This window comes from Lepidochelys olivacea (assembly GCF_965140295.1).
Source record: "Lepidochelys olivacea isolate rLepOli2 genome assembly, chromosome: 3".
Lineage (NCBI taxonomy): Eukaryota > Metazoa > Chordata > Testudines > Cheloniidae > Lepidochelys > Lepidochelys olivacea.
The window spans coordinates 927,567-954,886 of record NC_140413.1 but is presented as its reverse complement, the minus strand read 5'-3'; the positions used below and the strand labels follow the sequence as shown (position 1 = coordinate 954,886).

At 61.3% G+C, this 27,320-nt stretch overlaps 1 protein-coding gene across 1 annotated transcript in view; it reads left to right on the top strand.

The window, feature by feature from the left end:
• The first annotated feature begins 7,394 nt into the window (after positions 1-7,394).
• The window catches only part of SLC30A3 (solute carrier family 30 member 3), a 34,175-nt gene continuing 14,249 nt past the window's right edge, over positions 7,395-27,320 (top strand). Inside the window, exons 1-5 of the mRNA XM_084623457.1 lie at positions 7,395-7,629; positions 20,252-20,460; positions 20,869-21,015; positions 22,165-22,318; positions 25,424-25,625. Coding sequence (XP_084479583.1) covers positions 7,538-7,629; positions 20,252-20,460; positions 20,869-21,015; positions 22,165-22,318; positions 25,424-25,625 — 804 coding nt within the window. The 5' untranslated portion in view covers positions 7,395-7,537. The remainder of the gene's footprint in view (positions 7,630-20,251; positions 20,461-20,868; positions 21,016-22,164; positions 22,319-25,423; positions 25,626-27,320) is intronic.

Sequence of the window (27,320 nt, the reverse complement as noted above, 5' to 3'; positions counted from 1 at the left end):
AGGCCCCACGATGTCCATGGCCACCTTCTGGAAAGGCTCCTCTATGATGGGCAAAGGTCTCAAAGCCGCTTTCCCCTTGTCCCGGGCCTTCCCCACCCTCTGACAGGGGTCACAGGATCGGCAATACTGCCGGACCGTGGTAAAGACCCCGGGCCAGTAAAAGTTCTGTAGCAACCTCTGCCGGGTGCGCCGGATTCCCTGGTGCCCTGCGAGGGGGATGTCATGGGCCAGGTACAGGAGCCTGCGGCGATACTTCTGGGGGACCACCAGCTGCCTCCTGATCCCACAGGACTCTACTTCCCTTGTGGGAGCCCATTCTCGGTACAGGAACCCCTTCTCCCACAGGAACCTCTCCTGGCAGCCTCTCCTCATGGTCCGTCCCACACTGAGGTCGGCCATGTCCCTGAGCTTCCGCAAGGAGGGATCTTTCCTCAACTCGGCCTGGAACTCAGCGGCTGGGGAAGGGATGGGGCCCGGTTCCCCCTCACTGACCAGGTCTGAGGCCTCCGCCTCTCTGAGCCTTGTTCCTGGGCACTCCCTCCCCACCAGGGTAGGGTCCTGCGCCTCCGGTGTGGTAACCTCCCCAAGGTCAGGGTGCAGTGCCCCTCGCCGGCTCTGGCTACGGGTCACAACCAGGGCGGTCTGGGGCTTGCTTGGCCAGTCCTCTAGGTCTCCCCCCATCAAAACCTCAGTGGGCAAATGGTGCTGTACCCCCACATCTTTGGGGCCCACCTTGGCCCCCCATTTCAGTTGTACGCTTGCCACGGGCACCTTAAATGGGGTCCCGCCCACCCCCGTCAGGGTCAGGTAGGTGTTGGGCATCACCCGATCTGGGGCCACCACCTCGGGCTGGGCCAGCGTCACCTCCGCGCCCGTATCCCAGTATCCATTGACCTTCCTCCCATCCACCTCCAGGGGAACAAGGCACTCTCTCCGGAGGGACAGCCCCGCGCCCACCCTGTAAACCGAGCACCCTGAGCCCAGAGCCTCCAGCCCTCTGGCGAAGCTGGCCAGGGGTACTCTTCCCTCCTGCGCAGGTGGTAAACTGGTAGCCCCCCTTTCCTGGGCCGTCTGCCCCTCGTCCAGCTGAGTCCCTACCCAGTTAACCCTGGGTAGGTTGGGTCTGCTCAGTTTGTCCCTGAGCCTGGGGCACTGGGTCCGTACGTGGCCTCTCTGGCCACAGTGGTAGCAGCTCAGGTCACGTTGGTCCCCTCGAGTGGGTCGGGGGGGCCCGACGCCAGGCGTTCCCCTTTGGAGGGGGTTCTCCCTATTTCCCTGCTGGGAGGCCTCCTGGTGACTCTCTCTCTGCATCGGGGGGGGCCTGTTCTTTTGGGACTCCTCCCGGCTACCCCCTGACCGACTGTTCACAAACTCGTCGGCCAGCTGCCCTGCGTGCTGGGGGTTCTCGAGCTTTTTGTCCACCAGCCACAGCCTCAGGTCGGAAGGGCACTGATCATACAGCTGCTCCAGTACGATTAGGTCCAGCAGGTCCTCTTTAGCTCGGGCCCCAGCTGTCCACTTGCGGGCATACCCCTGCATCCGGTTGACCAGTTGTAGGTAGGTGACCTCAGGCGTTTTACGCTGACTCTGGAACCTTCTCCGGTACATCTCGGGGGTCAGCCCAAACTCACGGAGCAGGGCCTGTTTGAACAGTTCATAGTCCCCTGCCTCCACCCCGTCATTCGGCTGTACACCTCCACGGCTTTGGGGTCCAGTAAGGGGGTGAGGAACTGGAGCCTGTCTGCAGGGTCAACCCTGTGCATCTCGCAGGCATTCTCAAAGGCCGTCAGGAAGCTATCTATGTCCTCCCCCTCCTTACGCTGGGCCAGGAAGCACTTATCAAAGCTCCTTGCCGTCTTGGGTCCCCCGTCACTCACCACAGCCGGGGCCCCACTGCTCTTCAGCCTGCCCAGCTCCAGTTCATGCTGTCTTTGTTTCTCCTTCTCCTGACGCTCCCTCTCCTTCTCCTGACATTCATGCTGACACTGCTTTCCATGATCCTCCAGCTCCCTCATTTTCATCTCCCTCTCCCATTCCAGCCGCATCCGCTCCAGGGATGGGGAGCTCTGCTGGGAGGATCCCCTGCTGGGTGCCGGGGTCAGGGTGTCCTCGGTATTCACTGGGTTTCCCCCAACTCCTTCCCCAGGCATAGGTAGGAAGGGTCTCGGGATGTCCTGGGCAGCAGTCTGACCCCTCCCAGCCCGGTCAGGTCCCAGGGCCCACGCTGCGTCCACTGGGAGGCTTCCCTCAGGGACAGGGATCGGGTCATCCAAGCGATCTCTCTCCTCCAGCTGGGCAATCAGCTGTTCCTTGGTGGACCTCCCAGTGCGCAGCCCCCTCTGCCTGCACAGCTCCACCAGGTCGCTCTTAAGGCGTTTAGCGTACATCTCCCTGCTGGCCACTCGTAGGCCGGGCAGCTTTCCACGGTTTCCAGGAAGAACCCCTCGTGTGCCAGTCCTTCTTGAGGTCACCACCTCTTTGCCAGGGTCGAGCTGCAGACTCCTCCGCCCCTGGGACCGCTCGCTGCAATCCCCCGGGGGACCCTGTTACTGCAAAAGTCCTTCTCTCTAGTCACACACTCCCAGGGGTTAACTGCCCCCTGGAACCGTCTCTCTCTGAATCTTCAGCACGCCTGGTCCCCGTCACTCCCCCTTCGTTTTACTGTTCCCCAGTCACTTACTGCAGGAAGCGCCGTTCACGGGGTGCAGTACATCCCACTGCTACCACCAGTTGTCACAGAGTGTGGGGGAGTCTAGGCCCTGCACCCCTCTTCCTGGGATTCACTGAGGCTCTCAGCCAGCCAATAAAACAGAAGTTTTATTGGACAACAGGAACACCGTCCAAAACAAAGTTTGTGGGGTACACCCAGGACCCCTCAGTCAAGTCCTTCTGGGGGAGCAGGGAGCTTAGACCCCAGCCCTGGGGTTCCCAGTAATTTGTTCCTCCACCCAGCACCAAACTGAAACTAAACCCCCCCAGCAGGCTCCCTCCTGCAGCCTGTCTTCACATTCCTGGGCAGAGGTGTTACCTTCCCCTCCCCCTCCTGGCTCAGGTGACAGGCTCTCAGATCTCCCCTCCCCAGGGCACATTCCCAGGTCTACACTCCCCCCTCCCTGCTGTGTCACATTGTCACAGTGATCAATGGCTCCAAGTCTAGTTGGCAGCCAGTATCAAGTGGAGTGCCCCAGGAGTCGGTCCTGGGGCTGGTTTTGTTCAATATCTTCATAAATGATCTGGAGGATGGGGTGGATTGCACTCTCAGCAAGTTTGCACAGGACACTAAACTGGGAGGAGAGGTAGATACGCTGGAGGGTAGGGATAGGATACAGAGGGACCTAGACAAATTAGAGGATTGGGCCAAAAGAAATCTGATGAGGTTCAATAAGGATAAGTGCAGGGTCCTGCACTTAGGATGGAAGAATCCAATGCACCGCTACAGACTAGGGACCGAATGGCTAGGCAGCAGTTCTGCGGAAAAGGACCTAGGGGTGACAGTGCACGAGAAGCTGGATATGAGTCAACAGTGTGCCCTTGTTGCCAAGAAGGCCAATGGTCTAGAACACATGAGTTATGAGGAGAGGCTGAGGGAACTGGGATTGTTTAGTCTGCGGAAGAGAAGAATGAGGGGGAATTTGATAGCTGCTTTCAACTACCTGAGAGGTGGTTCCAGAGAGGATGGTTCTAGACTGTTCTCAGTGGTAGAAGAGGACAGGACAATGAGTAATGGTCTCAAGTTGCAGTGGGGGAGGTTTAGGTTGGATATTAGGAAAAACTTTTTCACTAGGAGGGTGGTGAAACACTGGAATGCGTTACCTAGGGAGGTGGTAGAATCTCCTTCCTTAGAAGTTTTTAAGGTCAGGCTTGACAAAGCCCTGGCTGGGATGATTTAGTTGGGGATCAGTCCTGCTTTGAGCAGGGGGTTGAACTAGATGACCTCCTGAGGTCCCTTCCAACCCTGATATTCTATGATTCTATGAATATCTGACACCTTTGCTAGCTAAGAACTCTGTATTAAATGGATTTTTGGAGCAGGGAGATGGAAGAGGAGCTTGGTCTGTCCACTCCACACATTCACCCGATATTGTAACTCTTCTGGGAATGGTGCACCTCTTGGGGAGAATAAACTGGTTAAAAAAACAGAACAAACGTTTTAAGTTATGAATGGTGCTGTTTTGTTTGCAAGGTTAGTAGATTTATGGCTCATTCATAGCTCTTTTGCACCATGAGCTGAGAATGTGGGGCGAGGGGGAGGCTTCAGGCTTCTCCATTGAATGGCAGGCTCCTGACACCTGGGATTCCCCTGCCCAGTGGTGACAGCGGAGTTGGGGGGGGGGGGGGTTGTCTTGCTCAGCAAAGACAGACAAAACCAGGAAAGTGCAGGTTTCCATTGTCTTCTTAGATACGCCCCTGATAGGGGGCCTGAGGCCCAGATGGCTGGGTGACATCCACACTGACATCCCTGTGAGCAGACAGGCCTTCCCTACACCAAGCAGCAATGCAAAATACAGGAGAAACCAAGGCACACACAGGAGCAATAAAAAGAACAGGGGTCCTTGTGACACCTTAGAGACTAAGAAATTTATTTGAGTGTAAGCTTTCGTGAGCTGCAGCTCACTTCATCGGATGCATCCAATGTTCAAATAAATGTCAGGTTTCAGAGTAACAGATAAATGTGTTAGTCTCTAAGGTGCCACAAGTCCTCCTGTTCTTTTTGTGGATACAGACTAAGAGACGGCTGCTACTCTGAAACAGGTTTCAGAGTAACAGCCGTGTTAGTCTGTATTCGCAAAAAGAAAAGGAGGACTTGTGGCACCTTAGAGACTAACCAATTTATTAGAGCATGAGCTTTCGTGAGCTACAGCTCACTTCCTCAGATGCATATCGTGGAAACTGCAGCAGACTTTATATATACACAGAGAATATGAAACAATACCTCCTCCCACCCCACTGTCCTGCTGGTAATAGCTTATCTAAAGTGATCATCAGGTGGGCCATTTCCAGCACAAATCCAGTTTTCTCACCCTCCACCCCCCCACACAAATTCACTCTCCTGGTGATGCACCAGGAAATTCTGACTTCATCTTGTGGGACAGAGGAGATTTTCTGTAACAGGTTTATAATGCCTATGTGTGCCTCAGTTTCCCCTGTATTTTGCATTGCTACCTAATATATTAAAAGGGTTAATGCTGAGCCAGGCAGCACATGTGCCACTCGCTGTCTGTGGGGAGTGATGGGGTCACTAAAGAACTGGCTGAAATCGACCCAGATCAACAAAGGATCTGGAGAGACTATGAGAAACCCCAACAATTGCCAGGAGCCCCCAGCAGACTGGCCTTGTGATGGAGCTGGAGAGCAAAGGGGAACAGCAGGCTGGAATAAGGGCTGTGTTTGGTGGGACTCCGCACCTCTCACTGGGGACCTAATGACAAGGAGACAGAGACTCAGAGACCGAGATGGGTCCGGTCCAGCTCGGTTGGCTCCTCGCACTGGCTTGGCCGGGCTGGCCCATGGCTCCACCTTGGCCTCTCAGTGCTAGGGGCTGGCAGACGCTGTAGCCAGGTGGCTGATCCATGGCTCCCCTGTTTGGGCAGGTGGCCGGTGTCGCTGCAGATCTGCCCCAGGAGCATCACACTCAGATGGGGCAAGGGACAAGCCTCCTGCAGGGGCCTGGCCGGGCTGGACTCGCTGCAGGAGCCACGCAGACAGATGGGGGTTGCTGTGGCCCAAGGCCCCGTCTCAGAGGCCACGGGCCTGCTCCTGCACAGCTGTGGGGGTCCCTGGGACCCAGCCCACCAAAGAGGTCGCTCCCAAAGGACTGGTCACAGGCTGGGCAGAGACCAGACCCTGTGAATCCAAGACACCGCCCACTGCCCAGCCTGCCACGTGACCCCTCACCCCCCAATGCGCGGCAGCTCCTCATCACCCCCCCACTGCCCAGCCTGCCACATGGCCCCTCAGCCCCCAATGCGCGGCAGCTCCTCATCACCCCCCACTGCCCAGCCTGCCACATGGCCCCTCAGCCCCCATTGCCCAACGGCTCCTCATCACCCCCCACTGCCCAGCCTGCCACGTAACCCCTCAGCCCCCATTGCCCAACGGCTCCTCATCACCCCCCACTGCCCAGCCTGCCACGTGACCCCTCAGCCCCCATTGCCCAACGGCTCCTCATCACCCCCCACTGCCCAGCCTGCCACGTAACCCCTCAGCCCCCATTGCCCAACGGCTCCTCATCACCCCCCACTGCCCAGCCTGCCACGCGACCCCTCAGCCCCCATTGCCCAACGGCTCCTCATCACCCCCACTGCCCAGCCTGCCACGTGACCCCTCAGCCCCCAATGCGCGGCAGCTCCTCATCACCCCCCCACTGCCCAGCCTGCCACATGGCCCCTCAGCCCCCATTGCCCAACGGCTCCTCATCACCCCCCACTGCCCAGCCTGCCACGCGGCCCCTCACCCCTCACCCCTCACCAGCACTGTGCCCCCCAACCGCTTCCCCTCTCTGTCCAGCCGGAGGGCAACAAGCCCAAGCCACCAGACAGGGGGCAGTGTCTCCCACTCCCCGCCCCCCCCAGTGACACTGTGTCTCCCACTGACAACTAAGGGGTACCTGCTTCCCCCACTAACTAACTAGGGAGCACTGTGCTCCTCATGCCCATCCAGGGGGGACTTTCCCCCCACCTCTGACACCTACCCCCTCCGGTCCCCTCATGTCCCCCCCAACAAATCCTGGAGCTCACCGGAGTTACGATGCCAATCACCCCCACCACCCCATCTGCCCAACATGGGGGGCACATGCCCCCTCCCCCACACCTTAGCTCCACCCCCTCCCACTGGTCTCTTCACTCCCCCACGCTGCGCCCCCCCCCGAGGCCCACCCCGAAGGGGCGTGGCTCTTCCTCTTGCTGCCTTAGGGTCTGGAGCAGCTTTGGGGACAGGGCGGGTTCCCACCCCACTGCCGGGGCGCTGGGTCCGGCTCCCTGGGCGGGGCCCCAGCACTGCCTGGGGGCGCGGTACTAGGTCTGGGGGCGGGCCCCAGTGCTGGGGACGGAAGGTGTGTTGGGTAGGGCATCTCGTTCCAGCACTGGGGGCGGGGCTCTGACTCTATGGGCGGGGTTTCAGAACTGGGGGCGGGGCTCTGGCTGTAAGGCGTGTGGCCAGGCCCTAGAGAGTTGCTTGGCCTTAGGTGTGGGGCTGGCTCCGCGGCTCTGATGCTGCTCCTCCTGGAGGGGACGGGGACGGGGACGGGGACGTGACTCCCGATGTGGGGGCGGAGCTTTGGCTTGGGAGGCGGGGCCAGGCCACGGGGGCGGGGCTCTGTGTGAAGGGGCGGGGCTCTGCGGGCACTGCTGCCCGCACTCCGCTGCCCGCACACACCTGGTCCGGAGCCGCGCGGTGCCGGCTGCCCAGGGTCCCGCAGCCGGGGCCGGTGCCGCTCGCAGCCCCCTGGGGAGCCCGACCCGCCGGAGCTGGCGGGACTCGACCCGCACGAGCCGCGGGCTCAGCCCCGCACTGCCAGGGCGCAGCATCCGGAGCCGAGATGGACCCCGCGTCTGGGGCGAGGGACCTGGAGACCGCTCGCCTGGTGAGCGCCCTGGGCAGCCGCAGCGCCGGCACCCGGCGCCTCAAGAGGTAAAGGGGCCGCCAGCCCTTCTGAGATGCGCCCCACGGCCTGCCGCCCGGGGCCCCTCCATCCCTCCCTCTGTCCCCCTCCATCCATCCGTCCCCTCTTAAATCCCCCTCCATCCCTCCCTCCATCCCCCCTCCATCCATCCCCTCTTAAATCCCCCTCCATCCCTCCCCCTATCACCCTCCATCCATCCCCTCTTAAATCCCCCTCCATCCCTCCCCTATCCCCCTCCATCCATACCCCTATCCCCCATTCATCCCCCCTTAAATTCCCCTCCACCCACCCCGTCCATCCACCAATCTGTCTGCACCCCCCACATCCACCCCTCCATCCATCCCCCCTGCCCCCTACATGCCCCCTTAAATCTCCCTACACCCTTCACCCACCCCCCCTTCCATCCCCCTACATGTCTCCCTCCATCCACCCCCAGCCCCTCCATCTCTCTGTCCTCCAGCCCCGTCCTATCCCCCGCCAGCCGCTCCGTCCGCTGCCCCATCACCCCCGCCAGCGCGGGGAGCCGGGCACGGGGCCAGGGCTGCAGGGACCCCGCCATCGGGGCCGCCTGACCGGGCGCGGCTCTGCCACGAGACCGGGCGGAGGCGGGGATGCTGCCCCTGGACGTGACCCTTCTCCAGGGCAGGGAACCGGGAGCGCCCCGGGGGGAAAGAAACCTGCGGCCCTCCCCGCTGCTGCCCCCCTGCTGTGCCCCGGCCCCGGTCCTCCCCCCTGCATCCCCTCCCCACTGCGCCCCGGACCCGGTCCTCCCCCCCGCCTTCCCCCCCGCGCTGCGCCCCGGACCCCCGCCTCTTCCCCCATGCTGCGCCCTGGACGCAGTCCTCCCCCCCACGCTCGCTGCGCCCCGGACCCCCGCCTCCCCCCTGCTTCTCCCCTGCTGCGCCCCGGAGCTCCCCCATCCCCCCTCCTTTCAGACACAAGCTCGTTCCAGCCCAGCGCCCAGGACACGTTCCCTACAGAGACCCAGAGCCCGCAGCGGGCCCCACGGGGGGGGCACCACCCAGCCTCCTGCAGGGGCTGAAATGCCCAGGAGCCACCCCCCAGTGTGTGTCTGTAGGGGAGAGTCGGTCCCTCTGCCCCCTGTGTGTGTCTGGGGAGGGTTGGGCCATCTGCCACCCCCCCATGCGTCTGGGGGGGTCAGTCCCTCTGCCCCCCCGTGTGTGTTGTGGCAGGAGGGTCAGCCCCTTTGCTCCCCCCCAGTGAGTGTCTGTGGGGTCCTGTCTCTTGGTCCCCCTTTCCCCATGCCCCATGGTAAATGATTGTCGGCGATTGGCCTGCGTGGTTTGTGGGGTGGGGGGAGTGTCGGGGCTCCCAGGCTGTGAGGGCCGCTGGGGACTTTAGGGCTCTATGAAGGCCATGGTGCAGGGGTCAGAGCCCTGCTCTTCGATGGGGAGGGGGGACTGGGCTCCCTGGGATCTCTGCAGGCGGCAGGAGAATGGGGGTGCGGCAGGAGCCGGGGACTGTCTGGGCGACTCCCCCCCAGGCCGCAGTAACCACGGGGTGTGATCCTGCTCTCAGGCTCGCTGCTGCGGTCGGCTTTGCTGGGCCACTGCACCAAACGCATGTGACTCCTGGCGCTGGGCTGAGAGCAGGATCCTGGCGGGTGGAAGCTGGGCCCTGGGGAGCAGCGGGCACATGCTCCTCACCCCCAGCCCCCAGCTACATCTGTATCAGCAAAGAGACCACGCTGCAGCTTCCGCAGGGCCAGGGGCGGGGCAAGGGGTGCCGGGAGGAAGGGGGGACATTAACCAGGGAACTGGTAAGGTAAGCACTAACAAAAGCTCCTGGAGCAGGCCAGGGGTGCAGCTGGGGAGGAAGGTTGGGGCAGGGCAGGGAGCCGCAGGGGATTTTCCCCTCTCTGGATCCTACCGCAGGAGGTGGGTGCCACTGGGCGGTCGGCAGTACCCGTCTGGGAACCTGGCTGGTACTGCCAGTAAGATCTGCAGCCTCAGGGCATGGGGCCTTTGGCACAGACCCTCCCTGGCTGGTAGAAGGGCCCAAATACCCCGCATGGTAAGAGCCACTGAAATCCTGGGCTGTGGGTGACTCCAGCCCTGCACACCCCCCGCGGGTGAGGCAATGGCCTCCTGGCGCCGGGGCATTTCGTTTCTCCATGGGGGGCGCACGCGTGGCCCTGTGCTGGTGCCACACAGATAGCCAGCCCCGCCAGGGCCCCTCCCAGCCCAGGCAGACTCATCACTCTTCCTGTCCCCGCGGGGCCTGGGCCCAGAGATAAGCCCTGGAGGCGAAGGGGAGGGGGACTGGTGAGCTGATGCATGGGGCTGGAGATCAATGGGTCCATCCCGTGGGGGAGGGAGGCTGTCGCCTATCTCTGCAGCAATGGCTAGCACGGCACACGGCGGCCAGGCCACGAGCCCGAGAACGTGGCCAGTGCCACATCCTCACCGCTGCTGGTACCCACAGAAGCTAGACTGACCCCTGCTGCAGGACAGCCGTGCAGAGCCCCCGGGGGCCAACAGCCAAGCCGGGCTGCCTGGGGGCTGCCCCCGGGCTGGGTGCGGTGCAGGGAGCTCTGTGCTAGGCCTGCACAGGGCTCAGCACCCGCCCCCCCACCGACACAGGGAGGAGGCCGGACAGCAGCTGCTGAATGGCCCCTACTCCTAGTGAAGACAGGCTTTACCATCGCGGGCACCTGTGTGAGCCCTGTCATGGGCCCACAGGACCGGGCTACAGCCCAGCCTGGGAACAGTCCCTGGGAGGGGCCTGCAGTGACCCAGACCCCTGGGGTCTCGCTCTTCCCCCAGGGGAGCCACGTGGTCTCACCGCCTCCTGAGACTGGGCCCCTGGGGCTGCAGACCCCTGCCCCACCCCGGGAGCTCCGGGCAGCGAGTCCAGGACAGATCCTGGGGGAGACGTGTCCTCTCCTCAGGGATCAGTGCCCCTCGCCCAGCGTCTGCAGGGACACTTGCCCAGTGCTGTGAAACCAGGCGGGTTTATTGGTCTCCTGGCACATGGCCCAGGCAGCCCCTCGGGCAGCCCAGAGAACTGACAGTTACAGCCCAGCCCAGCTGCAGTGACCCCCATGGTTCAAGCTCTGTCCCCCCCGTCTGTCCGATCTCCTTTGTCAGACTCCCGGGGTGCCCCTGACTGCTCCCCACAGCCCACACTTAGCCCCCTCCACCCCCGGGCCTTTGTTCCCGAGCTGGGGGATGGGGCTCAGCCCCCTGCAGAGGGGCAGGGAATCCCCGTCTCTCTGGGTCGCTGGTCACCAGGTGTCCACGTCCTGGCCATGGATCTGCCCTTCTCTTCTCAAGAGCTGCATGGAGATGGGACCTAAGGGCCCAGGCCACCAGGCGCCATCCACACCTGTGTCTTTGCCTGCCCTGATAGCAAAGAGTCCCTTCCCCCCACTAGGGAACAATGCAGCATACAGGGGAAACTGAGGCATGTACAGGACTCATAAACATCTTACAGAAAATTCCCACTTCGTCACAAGCCTCTGCTGAGAGCTGGGGCGTCCGCACCCAGAGCTGTGCTTTCAGACCAGCACTGCCTCCCTCACACCTGACCCAGGAGAAGTGGAGGGACCTGCCCCCACCCGCCCCACTTGGCCTTGATCCGTATGCCCTGGGGCATGGCCCAGGCTTTGGGAGGTGCTGGTTTAAAGAGCGGGGTGGGAACGCGGGGAAGGGGGGTTATAGGAGCAGGGGGAGTGCGGGTAAGGGGGGTGATGGGAGCGGGAAGGATGGGGGAATGACAGGGTCGGTTTTCAACCGGAACGCCTGGTGGAAAAGGGACCCTGCCAACCGGGCCGTTAAGTCTGGTTGGCGGCGCAGCGGGGCCCTGGGGCTAAGGCAGGCTCTCTGCCTGTCCTGGCTCCCCGCGGCTCCCGGAAGCAGCCACCAGGTCCCTGCAGGCCCTAGGCGCACGGGCAGCCAGGGAGGCTCCGCGCACTTCCCCCGCCCCTAGTGCTGGCTCCACATCTCCCATTGGCTAGGATCCATGACCAATGGGAGCTGCGGGGGCGGTGCCAGAGTGGTAGGCAGGGAGATGGGAGAAATTGGAGAGCGGGGCGGGGCGGGGGAGCTTGCAGGCAGGCGATGCAGGAGAACCATGTGGGGGAAGCCCACAGACTCTGGGTGGGGCTGGGGTGAGGGGGTTGGGGTGAGGGAAGGGCTCTGGGCTGGAGCAGGGGGTTGGAGTGTGTGTGGGGGGTCAGGGCTCTGGCTCGGGGTGTGGGCTCTGGGGTGGGGCTGGGGATGAGGTGTTTGGGGGGCAGGAGAGGCTGGGGCAGGAGGTTGGGATGTTGGGGGTGTGTGACAGTGGTGCCCGTGGAGCCAGCTGAGGTCACTCAGTCAGGGTGAACTGCAAACAGAACAGGGCGGACAACCCCAAACGCTGGTGGATATTCCACTACTTAGATTAACCCAGCCAGCACAAACCAGCTTCTCCAGCACCTCCCTGGGTACTCAGACGTCCAAACAACGCAGTGCCCTTAAAGTGCCCAGCCTCCAGCCTCCATCCAGACACACACGTCAAACATAGGATGCTAAATTCTGAAAATCTTATTTCATCACAGAAAAGAAAAGATTCTCCTGACCCCAAAGGACCAAGCCCCAGACCCCGGTCAAATGATAACTCAGATCTTACCCCAAATACACGCTTACCGTCAATCCTTAGTAACTAAACTAAAATCTATTAAAAAAGAAAAGAGAGCGCATGCTGGTTAAAAGATCAGTATACAGACAGACTTGGGTTCAGTTCCTGAGGTTCAGATACAGAGCAAAGCTGAGTTTGTAGTTGCCAAAAGTCCTTTTAGAAATAGTCCACGGGTTACAGTCCAATGTCCATGTTCAGGGTGACTCCCGTCAGTGACTGGGGATCTCAATCCTTATGGCTCAGGGTTTCCCTTTCTTGAAACCCAAAGCAGATCTGAGATGAAGAAGGATCGTGTCCCAAGGTCTTTATATATTTCCAGCAGCCATTTGGCCTGAGAAAACAATCGGCTTCACTTTCCTTCTCCTAAACATCCTGACAATTAGCCCAGGGTAATTTATCCATTAAACAGTTCAGACACAGGTTATCACAACCTTCAAAGAGCCATATAGACAATCATACTATGTCACTCAAGTGTCTTCCTAAATGTTAATATTCCTTTTTTGATCTTTGACTCAAAGCCATGGTAATAGACAAGATTTGTTTGTTGACATCACAAGACCTGAGCACACAGCTCCCCTTCTCTCTCTGAGAATGCCAGCTGCATTTCAAAGCTGTGTTCATTTACAGATCTTCCTAACCCTCTTTAGTATCTTCCTAACTAGTCTTTAAAGCTCGGCCATGGGTCAGGTCAGTCTGGGAGTTCATTAACTCTTTCTGGCCCTGTCACCTTTCAATGAGATATTAAATTACACTCATAATGTTACAGGGGGTGAGGGCTCTGGGAGGAAGTTTGGGTGTGGGAGGGGGCTCCAGGCTGGGGCAGGGAGTTGGGGTGCAGGGGCCCCACAGCACTTATCGTGGCTCCCGGGAAGCAGCCGCCAGGTCTCTGCAGCCCCTAGATGGACAAGTGGCCAGGGAGGTGCCTCCTCAGGGAGTGTCTCCCGGCCATGCCCAGCCCTCGGCCCCACGGTTCTACCCACTAGCCACAGCTGCCTTGAGCAGCCAGGGTGGGGCCTGGCCCATGGGGCTCCTGGCTCTGGCCTGGGACTCAGGTGCCCTGCCCGAGCTCCAACCAGCCCAGGGATGCCAGTGCTGCCAGATCTGGGGGGCAGCTCTTTGGGCTCCCCGCTGGATCCCCAGTCCTGGGACAGAGCCCCCCTTCCCCAAGCCCCCAGGTGGCCAGCGACAGGCCCCGGGGGAGGGAGAATGGGACGAGGGGCGTTTTTGGGGTCGGGAGGGACGTGGAGCTAGGGCTGCTGTGTGGGGCGAGGGGTGGGGGAGCGAAGCGTGGGAAGTGACACATTGTTCTGCTGCCAGAATCACCAGCTGCTTTGTAGCTGGAGCCATTTGTGGGGTGCTGAGGCGTGAAATAACTAACCGCTCTCAGGGGAGCAGGAGCAAGATCGGCCGCCTCAAGACCCCTCTCCTGCCTGCAGTGCCGCTTGCCCCCGATGCACAGCTCCGTGCCCCCCAGCTCTGCCGGTGCCCCTCACTCCCAACCCGCAGCCCCCTCCCCCGCCCTGGGTCTCCCATCCCCAGCTCTGCCGGTGCGGATGTGAGGATGTGACGCAGCGGGGGGGAGGGAGGGGGTGTTGACCTGGGAATGTGCCCTGGGGATGGGAGACCTGAGAGCCTGTCACCTGAGCCAGGAGGGGGAGGTAACACCTCTACCCGGGAATGTGGACAGAGGCTGCAGCAAGGAACCTACTGGGGGGGGGGGGGTTAGTTTCAGTTTGGGGCTGGGTGGAGGAACGCAGGGAACCCCAGGGCTGGGGTCTAAGCTCCCTGCTCCCCCAGAAGGACTTGACTGAGGGGTCCTGGTTATACCCACAAGCTCTGTTTTGGGCTGTGTTCCTGTTGTCCAATAAACCTTCTGTTTTACTGGCTGGCTGAGAGCCTCAGTAAATCCCAGGAAGAGGGGTGCAGGGCCTGGACTCCCCCACACTCCGTGACAACTGGTGGCAGCGGTGGGATGTACTGCACCCCGTGAACGGCGCTTCCTGCAGTAAGTGACTGGGGAACAGTAAAATGAAGGGGAATTGATGGGGACCAGGCGTGCTGAAGATTCAGAGAGAGACCGTTTCAGGGGGCAGTTAACCCCTGGGAGTGAGTGACCAGAGAGAAGGACTTTTGCAGTAACAGGGTCCCCCGGGGGATCGCAGCGAGCGGTCCCAGGGGCGGAAGAGTCTGCAGCTCAACCCTGGCAAAGAAGTGGTGACCTCAAGAAGGGCTGGCACACTAAGGGCTTTTCCTGGAAACCGTAGAAAGCTGCCCAGCTTGCGAGTGGCGAGCGGCGAGCAGGGAGATGTACGCTAAACGCCTTAAGAGCGACCTGGTGGAGCTGTGCAGGCAGAGGGGGCTGCGCACTGGGAGGTCCACCAAGGAACAGCTGATTGCCCAGCTGGAGGAGAGGGATCGCTTGGATGACCCGATCCCTGTCCCTGAGGGAAGCCGCCCGGCGGACGCAGCGTGGGCCCTGGGGCCTGACCAGGCTGGGAGGGGTCAGACTGCTGCCCAGGACACCCCGAGACCCTTCCTACCTATGCCTGGGGGAGGGGTTGGGGGAAGCCCAGTGAATACCGAGGGCACCCTGACCCCGGCACCCAGCAGGGGATCCTCCCGGCGGAGCTCCCCATCCCTGGAGCGGAGGCGGCTGGAATGGGAGAGGGAGATGAAAATGAGGGAGCTGGAGGATCATGGAAAGCAGTGTCAGCATGAATGTCAGGAGAAGGAGAGGGAGCGTCAGGAGAAGGAGAAACAAAGACAGCATGAACTGGAGCTGGCCAGGCTGAGGAGCAGTGGGACCTGGCTGCGGTGAGTGAGGGGCGACCCAAGACTGCAAGGAGCTTTGATAAGTGCTTCCTGGCCCAGCGGAAGGAAGGGGAGGACATAGATAGCTTCCTGACGGCCTTTGAGAATGCCTGCGAGATGCACAGGGTTGACCCTGCGGACAGGCTCCAGTTCCTCACCCCCTTACTGGACCCCAAAGCCGTGGAGGTGTACAGCCGAATGACGGGGTGGAGGCAGGGGACTATGAACTGTTCAAACAGGCCCTGCTCCGTGAGTTTGGGCTGACCCCCGAGATGTACCGGAGAAGGTTCCAGAGTCAGCGTAAAACGCCTGAGGTCACCTACCTACAACTGGTCAACCGGATGCAGGGGTATGCCCGCAAGTGGACAGCTGGGGCCCGAGCTAAAGAGGACCTGCTGGACCTAATCGTACTGGAGCAACTGTACGAACAGTGCCCTTCCGACCTGAGGCTGTGGCTGGTGGACAAAAAGCTCGAGAACCCCCAGCACGCAGGGCAGCTGGCCGACGAGTTTGTGAACAGTTGGTCAGGAGATAGCAGGGAGGAGTCCCAAAAGAACAGGCCCCTCACAGTGCAGAGAGAGAGTCACCATGGGACGTCCCAGCAGGGAAATATGGAGAACCCCCTCCCAAGGGGAACGCCTGGTGTCAGGACCATCTGACCCGCTCGAGGGCACCAACGTGACAAGGGCTACTATCACTGTGGCCAGAGAGGCCACGTACGGACCCAGTGCCCCGGGCTCAGGGACAAATTGAGCCAACCCAACCTACCCAGGGTTAACTGGGTAGGGACTCAGCTGGACGAAGGGCAGACGACCCAGGCAAGGGGGGCTACCAGTTTACCACCTGCTCAGGAGGGAAGAGTACCCCAGGCCAACTCCGCCAGAGGGCTGGAGGCTCTGGACTCAGGGTGCTCGGTTTACAGGGTGGGTGCGGGGCTGTCCCTCCGGAGAGAGTGCCTTGTTCCCCTGGAGGTGGATGGGAGGAAGGTCAATGGATACTGGGATACGGGCGCGGAGGTGACGCTGGCCCGGCCCGAGGTGGTGGCCCCAGATCGGGTGGTGCCCAACACCTACCTGAGCCTGACAGGAGTGGGCGGGACCCCATTTAAGGTGCCCGTGGCAAGGGTACACCTGAAATGGGGGGCCAAGGAGGGCCTCAAGGATGTGGGGGTGCACCACCATTTGCCCACTGAAGTTTTGAAGGGGGGAGACCTAGAGGACTGGCCAAGCAAGCCCCAGACCGCCCTGGTTGTGACCCGTAGCCAGAGCCGGCGAGGGGCACTGCACCCTGACCTTGGGGAGGGTACCACACCGGAGGCGCAGGACCCTACCCTGGTGGGGAGGGAGCGCCGAGGGTCACGGCTCAGAGAGGCTGTGGCCTCAGACCTGGTCAGTGAGGGGGAACCGGGCCCCATCCCTTCCCCAGCCGCTGAGTTCCAGGCCGAGTTGAGGAAAGATCCCTCCTTGCGGAAGCTCAGGGACCTGGCTGACCTCAGTGTGGGACGGACCGTGAGGAGAGGCTGCCAGGAGAGGTTCCTGTGGGAGAAGGGGTTCCTGTACCGAGAATGGGCTCCCACAAGGGAAGTAGAGTCCTGTGGGATCAGGAGGCAGCTGGTGGTCCCCCAGAAGTATCGCCGCAGGCTCCTGTACCTGGCCCATGACATCCCCCTCGCAGGGCACCAGGGAATCCGGCGCACCCGGCAGAGGTTGCTACAGAACTTTTACTGGCCCGGGGTCTTTACCACGGTCCGGCAGTATTGCCGATCCTGTGACCCCTGTCAGAGGGTGGGGAAGGCCCGGGACAAGGGGAAAGCGGCTTTGAGACCTTTGCCCATCATAGAGGAGCCTTTCCAGAAGGTGGCCATGGACATCGTGGGGCCTCTCAGCAGGACGACCCGGTCGGGGAAGAAATACATTCTGGTGGTGGTAGATTTTGCCACCCGCTACCCCGAGGCAGTGCCCTTAGCTTCCATTGAAGCTGACACCTTGGCCGATGCGCTCCTGACCATTTTCAGCCGAGTGGGGTTCCCCAAGGAAGTCTTGACAGACCAAGGCTCCAACTTCATGTCGGCCCTGCTCCGGTGCTTGTGGGAGAAATGTGGGGTCCGGCACGACTGGGCCTCAGCGTATCACCCCCAGTCTAATGGGCTGGTGGAGAGGTTCAATGGGACGCTAAAGATGATGCTGAAAACCTTTATGAACCAGCACCCGCAGGATTGGGACAAGTACTTACCTCACCTGCTGTTCGCATACAGGGAGGTGCCCCAGGAGTCTACTGGATTTTCGCCTTTCGAACTGTTATATGGCAGGAGGGTGAGGGGCCCCCTGGACCTGATGAGAGACGAATGGGAGGGGAAAGCCACTCCCGATGGAGAGTCAGTGGTGGAGTATGTCCTGATCTTCCGAGAGAGACTGGCTGAACTCATGGGCCTGGCCAGGGAGAATCTGGCCCGAGCCCAGAGGAAGCAGAAGGTCTGGTATGACCGCACGGCACGGGCCCGTGCCTACGCCACCGGGGATCAGGTGATGGTTCTCATCCCCGTGAGAAAGAACAAACTATAGGCCGCCTGGGAGGGCCCTTTCAAGATCGTCAAGCAGCTCAATGAGGTAAACTATGTGGTGGAGCTGTCGACCCGGGCGCACCACCGCCGGGTGTACCATGTGAATATGATGAAGCCATATTATGCCAGGGGGAATGTGGTGTTGGCCGTGTGTGGACAGTGGGAAGAGCAGGGAGATGACCCTTTAGTAGATCTATTCCCTGGGACCAGAGCTGGTTCCCCCCTGGAAACAATTCCCCTCTCGGATCAGCTAACCCCTGCCCAGCAAGCTGAGGTCAGGGAGGTGCTGCATCCGTACCGACAGCTGTTTTCCAACCGGCCTGGACGCACTAATCTGACTGTCCACCGGGTGCAGACAGGGTCACACCCGCCGATAAGATGCTCCCCCTTCCGAGTCACAGGGAAAACTGCTCAGGACCTGGAAAGAGAGGTCCGGGACATGCTGGCTTTGGGGGTGATCCAGCCATCTACCAGCCCTTGGGCCTCGCCGGTGGTGCTGGTCCCCAAAAAGGACGGGTCGGTCCAGTTCTGTGTGGACTATCGGAAGCTCAATGCCATCACTGTATCTGATGCCTACCCCATGCCCAGACCGGACGAGCTCCTAGACAAGCTGGGAGGAGCTCGGTACCTTACCACCATGGACCTTACAAAGGGCTACTGGCAAGTGCCGCTGGATGCAGATGCCCGACTGAAATCAGCCTTTATCACCCCTCTGGGGCTCTATGAGTTCCTGACCCTGCCTTTCGGCCTCAAGGGAGGGCCGGCCACCTTCCAGCGCCTGGTGGACCAGCTCCTGAGGGGGATGGAGAGTTTTGCCGTGGCGTATATTGATGACATCTGTGTCTTTAGCCAGACCTTGGAGGACCATGTGTCTCAGGTTAGACAAGTGCTGGACCAACTCCAGGGGGCTGGGCTGACTGTAAAAGTGGAGAAGTGCAAGGTGGGGATGGCGGAAGTATCTTACCTGGGGCATCGGGTGGGGAGCGACCGCCTAAAGCCGGAACCAGCCAAGGTGGAGACTGGGATCAGAGACTGGCCCGCTCCCCACACCAAAAAGCAGGTCCAAGCCTTTATTGGGATGGCAGGATACTACCGAAGATTTGTACCCCACTTTAGCACCATAGCCACCCCCATCACTGAGCTATGCAAGAAGGGGAAGCCAGACAAGGTGGTCTGGACCGAGCAGTGCCAGGAGGCTTTCCGGGCGCTGAAGGAGGCTCTGGTCAGTGGCCCAGTCCTGGCAAACCCAGACTTTGACAAGCCCTTTGTGGTGTTCACCGACGCCTCAGACACGGGACTGGGGGCGGTGTTAATGCAGGAGGATGAAAAGGGGGAGAGACACCCCATCGTGTACCTGAGCAAGGAGTTGCTACCCCGGGAGCAACACTACGCTGCCATCGAGAAGGAGTGCCCGGCCATGGTGTGGGCCCTCAAGAAACTAGAGCCCTATCTCTTCGGGCGGCACTTCACCGTCTACACCGACCACTCTCCCCTGACCTGGCTGCACCAGATGAAAGGAACCAACGCCAAGCTCCTGAGATAGAGCCTGCTCCTGCAGGATTACAACATGGACATGGTGCACATGAAGGGAAGTGCCAACCTGATAGCGGACGCGCTGTCCCGGAGAGGGGGCCCTGAATTTCCCCTGGTCACTGGTCACAGTGACCCCGCTCAGTTCAGTCTCGAAGGGGGGAGAGATGTGAGGATGTGACGCAGCAGGGAGAGGGGAGTGTTGACCTGGGAATGTGCCCTGGGGATGGGAGACCTGAGAGCCTGTAACCTGAGCCAGGACGGGGAGCAGGAGGTGACACCTCTGCCCAGGAATGTGAAGACAGGCTGCAGGAGGGAGCCTGCTGGGGGGGTTTAGTTTCAGTTTGGGGCTGGGTGGAGGAACACAGGGAACCCCAGGGCTGGGGTCTAAGCTCCCTGCTCCCCCAGAAGGACTTGACTGAGGGGTCCTGGGTGTACCCACAAGCTCTGTTTTGGGCTGTGTTCCTGTTGTCCAATAAACCTTCTGTTTTACTGGCTGGCTGAGAGCCTCAGTGAATCCCAGGAAGTTGGGTGCAGGGCCTGGACTCCCCCACACTCCGTGACAGCCCGTCACTCCCGACCCGCAGCCCCTGATAGCCCAGCCCTGGGGCCCCGAGCTCTGCTGGTGCCCTTCAATCCCAACCTGCCCCCCATATCCCAGCCATAGGCCCCCTCCCTCCCAGCTCTGCCCCTCAGTCCTGACCAGCAGTCACCCCCAAACTGTTCCAGCTTTGGGCACCTCTGTGGAATCCAGGCTTGGGGTGATGTCCCAGGGCCACCAGTTCCCACACTTGCCAAGTCTCCTTTCCCTTTCTCCTGTGGCAGGCCCAGGCACCTGGGCAGTCAGGAGGACCCCAGCCGTGCTGGCGAGGTGGCAGCAGGTGCACTGGACTCACTCCCTTGCTACCTAGCAGCAGAGCTGGGTGGAGCCAGGGCCCCCAAAGACGAGGGCAGCCCCTCCCGGTTCCCAGCCCTGCTCTGGGCCCAGCGAGGCAGGGGGCGAGGAGCCGGGCCGCCTTGTTCCGGCCAGGTGTCCCATGGGCTGCTGGAACGGGGGTGGCCTTTGCACTGACCTCCTTGGGTCTCAGTCTCTTCACAGGCTCCCCGAAGCCCTTCCCCGGCTTGCCCCCGGAGACCAGCCCTGCGGCTCCGTCCCTGGAGCTGGACGGGTGCCTGGCCAGGCACTGCCACCATGGACCCCGCTCCCCCAGCCAGAGCCGTGCGGAGCTGCAGGCCTGCCGGAAGCTGGGCATCGCCTGCGCCATCTGCTTTGTCTTCATGATCGGCGAGGTCGTCGGTAAGGTGGCAGCGGGGCCCCAGCCCGGCTTGTTCCTGGCCCTGCTCAGCCCGTGCTGCAGGACGTCCTGCTCTGCACGTTGCTCAAGTGCTGGCTGGCAGGCGCCCCCCAGATCTCCGGGGGCCAGGAGCCCGGTGCGGGCCCAGCGCTCACTGGTGCAGGCCCTGGGCCCTCAGCTCCGCGGGAGGGGGCAGCTCCCCTCCCCCACTGCCAGAGTCCCCACGTTCCTGGGAGTCACCTGGCTGGATCCCCCCGCCATGGCAGGCTCCATGGCAGCACAAGGGGACGCTGTGTCAGGGCCCAGCGCTCTGTGGAAGGAGCCAGCCCCTGGCAGGCCGGGGCGGCCTGGGGCTGTGGGGGGGGGGCCCTGCCGGGAGCTGGCGCTGAGCTGGCTAATCTCTGCTGCAGGCGGGTACCTGGCGCACAGCCTGGCCATCATGACTGATGCTGCCCATCTGCTAGCGGACGTGGGCAGCATGGTGGTCAGCCTGTTCTCCCTGTGGGTCTCCGCCAAGCCGCCCACCAAGTCCATGAGCTTCGGCTGGCACCGCTCAGGTAAGGGCCCTGCCGGGACTCGCTGCCCCCGCCCAGCCCCACAGACCTCCACCCCAACTCCCTGCCATGCCGGGGCCCGGGCTGGGGAGACCTGGGTGCTTATTTCACTGAGCCCGGGCAGCCCAGCAGGGCAGGGCCCAGCCTGTGTGTGTGGGAGTGGCTCCCCCTCCCTTCAGCCCGTGGGGAGCTGGGGGGTGCAGAGCCTTCACCCCCAGGCCACAGGCAGACCCTCACCGCTGGCCACCTTAGTGCAACGCATTACCAATGATGCCTTGCCCCAAACAGGCTTCACAGACCCCCAGGGTCTGTGCTGTGCCCCGGCTAAGCGCCCCGTCCTTGTGCCAGACCCCCAGGGGGTCCCGCTCTCCCTCCAGGGGTCAGCCACGTGGCCTCACTGCCTCCAATCCAGAGCCCCTGAGCTCCAGCCCCCTGCCTCAGCCCGTAGCTCTGCCCAGCAAGTCCTGCCGAGCCAGATGCCCGGGAGAGACGCGGCCGCTCTGCAGGGCCCCCTGCGCCCGCCAGTGCCTGCAGAGACGCCAGGCAGCCTTTCCCCCAGAGCCGGTCTCGGCCCCCTGGGCGCGGCGTGGGGGGCCCTCGGCTTGCCCAGAGAAGTTGGGGTTAAGTCCCTGCTGGCCAATGCCAGGGCCCCTGTCAGTCTGTCTGTCAGTCCCAGCAGGTGAGAGCTGCCGTGTCTCTGGTGAGCCCAGCTCTGGTCCCGGCGCCTGTCACCTCTGCTCCATGGCCCTTCTCCTGCAGTGCCCTGCTGAGTTCCCAGCTCCGCAATCGGGCCCTCCCGTAGCCAGGTCACTGCTCCAGGCCTTCGGGTCCCACAATCTGTCTAGAGCCTCTCTGATGGGCTGGTTCTAGCCAGGCCGAACAACCCCCGGGGCTGGCCCTAGGCTGCCCTATGGCACCCCGTCTCCTCCCCTTGGCACCGTGTGCACAGCAGTGCCAGGCACGGAGGGAAACTGAGGCATATGCGGGCCCCACACAGACATTGCCAGCGTTCCTGCAGCAATGGGCACCAGAGGCAGGTCTTTAACCCTTTCCTCCCTGAGGGGCATGGATGGGTCCCAGCTGGGCTGCCCCCGGCCGCTCCCCTCCGCCCCACAGCTGCGAGCGGCGCTGAATGCTGCCCCATGCCTGCAGAGACGCTGGGCGCCCTGGCCTCGGTGCTGTCCATCTGGGTCGTGACCGGAGTCCTGGTGTATCTGGCCTCAGCCCGCATCATCAGCAACGACTACGAGATCGACGCACGCGTCATGCTGGCCACCTCCACCTGCGCCGTGGGCATCAACGTCATGTACGTGGGCTCCCTGCCCCCCAGATCCCTGCCCGCGCCCCCCAACCCCAGATCCCTGCCTCCCAGATCCCAGCCCCCCAGATCCCTGCCTGCCATCCCCTCATCCCCAGATCCCAGCCCCCCTAGATCCCTGTCCCCTGGATTCCCAGCCCCCTGGATCCCTGTCCGCTGCCCTCGCACCTCCTGCCCCCTGGATCCCAGCCCCCTGGATCCCTGCCCACTGCCCCCCAACCCCCAGATTCCTGCCCTCCGGATCCCTGCCTGCCCCGCCTCAACCCCAGATTACTGCCTCCCGGATCCCAGCCCCCCATGTCCCTGCCTGCTGTCCCCCCATCCCCAGATCTCAGCCCCCCAGATCCCAGCCCTCTGCCCCCTGGTTCCCTGCCCACTGCCCCCCCCAGATCCCAGCCCCCCAGATCCATGCAGCGACCACGTGCTCGGCTGCCCCAGTGGGTGTGGCTCTGTGCTCAGCTGGGTTCCCTTGGGCACTACAGGGCCGGCCGTGCCAGTGGGTGGGTTGGTTCTAGCCCGGACGCTCCAGGCAGCTCTGTCTCAAATCCCCACCTGATGGGCCAGAGCCTAGGGAGAAAAATCACACCCTCCCCGGGCATGATGCCACGGGGATCGGGCCAGTGCCACAGGGCGCTCATAAACACAAACACCCACATTTCTTACCCAGCCCAGCTGCTTAGCCCCCGCTCACACCTCCTGCTGCTTCAGGTAGAATAAACAAACAAACTTATTAACTATAAAGATCAATTTTAAGTGATTATAAATCAAAGCACAACAAGTCAGATCTGGTCAAATGAAACAAAAGCAAAACGCATTCTAAGCTGATCTTAACACTTTCCGTGCCCTTACAAACTTAGATGCTTCTCACCGCAGGCTGGCTGGTTGCCCCTCAGCCAGGCTCTCCCCTTTGATCAGCGCTTCATAGAATCATAGAATCATAGAATATCAGGGTTGGAAGGGACCCCAGAAGGTCATCTAGTCCAACCCCTTGCTCAAAGCAGGACCAATTCCCAGTTAAATCATCCCAGCCAGGGCTTTGTCAAGCCTGACCTTAAAAACCTCTAAGGAAGGAGATTCTCCCACCTCCCTAGGTAACGCATTCCAGTGTTTCACCACCCTCTTAGTGAAAAAGTTTTTCCTAATATCCAATCTAAACCTCCCCCACTGCAACTTGAGACCATTACTCCTCGTTCTGTCATCTGCTACCATTGAGAACAGTCTAGAGCCATCCTCTTTGGAACCCCCTTTCAGGTAGTTGAAAGCAGCTATCAAATCCCCCCTCATTCTTCTCTTCTGCAGGCTAAACAATCCCAGCTCCCTCAGCCTCTCCTCATAACTCATGTGTTCCAGTCCCCTAATCATTTTTGTTGCCCTTCGCTGGACTCTCTCCAATTTATCCACATCCTTCTTGAAGTGTGGGGCCCAAAACTGGACACAGTGCTCCAGATGAGGCCTCACCAATGTCGAATAGAGGGGAACGATCACGTCCCTCGATCTGCTCGCTATGCCCCTACTTATACATCCCAAAATGCCATTGGCCTTCTTGGCAACAAGGGCACACTGCTGACTCATATCCAGCTTCTCGTCCACTGTCACCCCTAGGTCCTTTTCTGCAGAACTGCTGCCTAGCCATTCGGTCCCTAGTCTGTAGCTGTGCATTGGGTTCTTCCGTCCTAAGTGCAGGACCCTGCACTTATCCTTATTGAACCTCATCAGATTCCTTTTGGCCCAATCTTCCAATTGGTCTAGGTCCTTCTGTATCCTATCCCTCCCCTCCAGCGTATCTACCACTCCTCCCAGTTTAGTATCATCCACAAATTTGCTGAGAGTGCAATCCACACCATCCTCCAGATCATTTATGAAGATATTGAATAAAACCGGCCCCAGGACCGACCCTTGGGGCACTCCACTTGATACCGGCTGCCAACTAGACATGGAGCCATTGATCACTACCCGTTGAGCCCGACAATTTAGCCAGCTTTCTACCCACCTTATAGTGCATTCATCCAGCCCATACTTCCTTAACTTGCTGACAAGAATACTATGGGAGACCGTGTCAAAAGCTTTGCTAAAGTCAAGAAACAATACATCCACTGCTTTCCCTTCATCCACAGAACCAGTAATCTCATCATAAAAGGCGATTAAATTAGTCAGGCATGACCTTCCCTTGGTGAATCCATGCTGGCTGTTCCTGATCACTTTCCTCTCATGCAAGTGCTTCAGGATTGATTCTTTGAGGACCTGCTCCATGATTTTTCCAGGGACTGAGGTGAGGCTGACTGGCCTGTAGTTCCCAGGATCTTCCTTCTTCCCTTTTTTAAAGATTGGCACTACATTAGCCTTTTTCCAGTCATCCGGGACTTCCCCGGTTCGCCACGAGTTTTCAAAGATAATGGAAACTCCATTATCCATTCAGTCCATTCAGTCGCTTGGTGTCTGTAGATGTAGGTGGAAGCGAGAGAGAGCATGGCAAACGTCTCTCCCTTTTATCATGTCCTTTCTTCCCTCTTGGCTTTGCCCCCCCACCCCCTTCAGAGTCAGGTGAGCATTACCTCATCGCAGTCCCAAACTGACCAAGGGAAGGGGGGGTGACTCCCTCGAGAGTCCAACAGATCCTTTATTGCTGCCTAGGCCAGTGTGATGCCTCAGTGCATCGTGAGCCTTCCGAAGACACCCGACATGACAAACTTTGCATTGGATCCCACACAATCATTTTACAAGGATGAACATGGGGGGTGCTGGGTGTTTCCCCGAAGTACAGAGCATCCCTGCCCCCCAATCACAGCCCCCTCACTTCTCCCATTCCTGCCTGTGCCCAGCCCCTGATCACAGCCCCCCAGACCTCTCCCATTCCTGCCTCTGCCCACCCCTCCCATCCACACCCCTCCACCTGGCCTGTTCCTTCTCTGCCCAGCCCCGCAGTCAATGCCCATCCACCTTGCCCATTCCCCCCTGTGCCTGCCCTGGTGATGCCACACATCTGGCCTGGGGTAGGGAGCGGGCGGGCGGAGGGGCTCTGGGATCTGTTGGTGCCGCGGCCCTTGGGGCTCTGTGTCCGCCCGCGGTTGGCTCAGGCTCCCCACTTCCCTCCAGCATGGCCTACATCCTGCACCAGTCGGTCACGGGCCACAGCCACGCCCGGGGCTATGAGAAGATGGAGGAGAGTCCTGGCTGCGCACCCCCTGGAAGCCCCCTGCCCGGCAGCACCAGCGTGCGTGCCGCCTTCGTACATGTGGTGGGGGACCTGCTGCAAAGTCTCGGGGTGCTGACGGCTGCCACCATCATCTACGTGGAGGTACGAAGTGAACAACTTCAGGCCTGCTTCTACTGCGTCCCTCCCTGCGCTGCCTGGCATCCCGCTAACCGCGTCCCTCCCTCCTCTGCCTTCCCTCTCCTGCCCCCGTAACCGCATCTCTCCCTTCGCTGCCTCGCGCCCCCGTTAACCGCATCCCTCCCTCCTCTGCCTTCCCTCTCCTGCCCCCGTAACCGCATCCCTCCCTTTGCTGTCTTCCCTCTCCTGCCCCCGTAACCGCATCCCTCCCTTTGCTGCCTCATGCCCCCGCTAACCGCGTCCCTCCCTCCGCTGCCTTCCCTCTCCTGCCCCCGTAACCGCATCTCTCCCTTTGCTGTCTTCCCTCTCCTGCCCCCGTAACCGCATCCCTCCCTTTGCTGCCTCGCGCCCCCGCTAACCGCGTCCCTCCCTCCGCTGCCTTCCCTCTCCTGCCCCCGTAACCGCATCTCTCCCTCCGCTGCCTTCCCTCTCCTGCCCCCGTAACCGCATCTCTCCCTCCGCTGCCTCGCGCCCCCGCTAACCGCGTCCCTCCCTCCGCTGCCTTCCCTCTCCTGCCCCCGTAACCGCATCTCTCCCTTCGCTGCCTCGCGCCCCCACTAACCGCATCTCTCCCTTCGCTGCCTCGCGCCCCCACTAACCGCATCTCTCCCTTTGCTGCCTTCCCTCTCCTGCCCCCGTAACCGCATCTCTCCCTCCGCTGCCTTCCCTCTCCTGCCCCCACTAACCGCATCCCTCCCTCCTCTGCCTTCCCTCTCCTGCCCCCGTAACCACATCTCTCCCTTTGCTGCCTCGCGCCCCCGCTAACCGCGTCCCTCCCTCTGCTGCCTTCCCTCTCCTGCCCCCGTAACCGCATCTCTCCCTTTGCTGCCTTCCCTCTCCTGCCCCCACTAACCGCATCTCTCCCTCCGCTGCCTTCCCTCTCCTGCCCCCGTAACCGCATCCCTCCCTTTGCTGCCTCACGCCCCCGCTAACCGCGTCCCTCCCTCCGCTGCCTTCCCTCTCCTGCCCCCGTAACCGCATCTCTCCCTTTGCTGTCTTCCCTCTCCTGCCCCCGTAACCGCATCCCTCCCTTTGCTGCCTCGCGCCCCCGCTAACCGCGTCCCTCCCTCCGCTGCCTTCCCTCTCCTGCCCCCGTAACCGCATCTCTCCCTCCGCTGCCTTCCCTCTCCTGCCCCCGTAACCGCATCTCTCCCTTTGCTGCCTCGCGCCCCCGTTAACCGTGTCCCTCCCTCCGCTGCCTTCCCTCTCCTGCCCCCACTAACCGCATCTCTCCCTCCGCTGCCTTCCCTCTCCTGCCCCCGTAACCACATCTCTCCCTTTGCTGCCTCGCGCCCCCGCTAACCGCGTCCCTCCCTCTGCTGCCTTCCCTCTCCTGCCCCCGTAACCGCATCTCTCCCTTTGCTGCCTTCCCTCTCCTGCCCCCACTAACCGCATCTCTCCCTCCGCTGCCTTCCCTCTCCTGCCCCCGTAACCGCATCCCTCCCTTTGCTGCCTCACGCCCCCGCTAACCGCGTCCCTCCCTCCGCTGCCTTCCCTCTCCTGCCCCCGTAACCGCATCTCTCCCTTTGCTGCCTTCCCTCTCCTGCCCCCGTAACCGCATCTCTCCCTTTGCTGCCTTCCCTCTCCTGCCCCCGTAACCGCATCCCTCCCTTTGCTGCCTCGCGCCCCCGCTAACCGCGTCCCTCCCTCCGCTGCCTT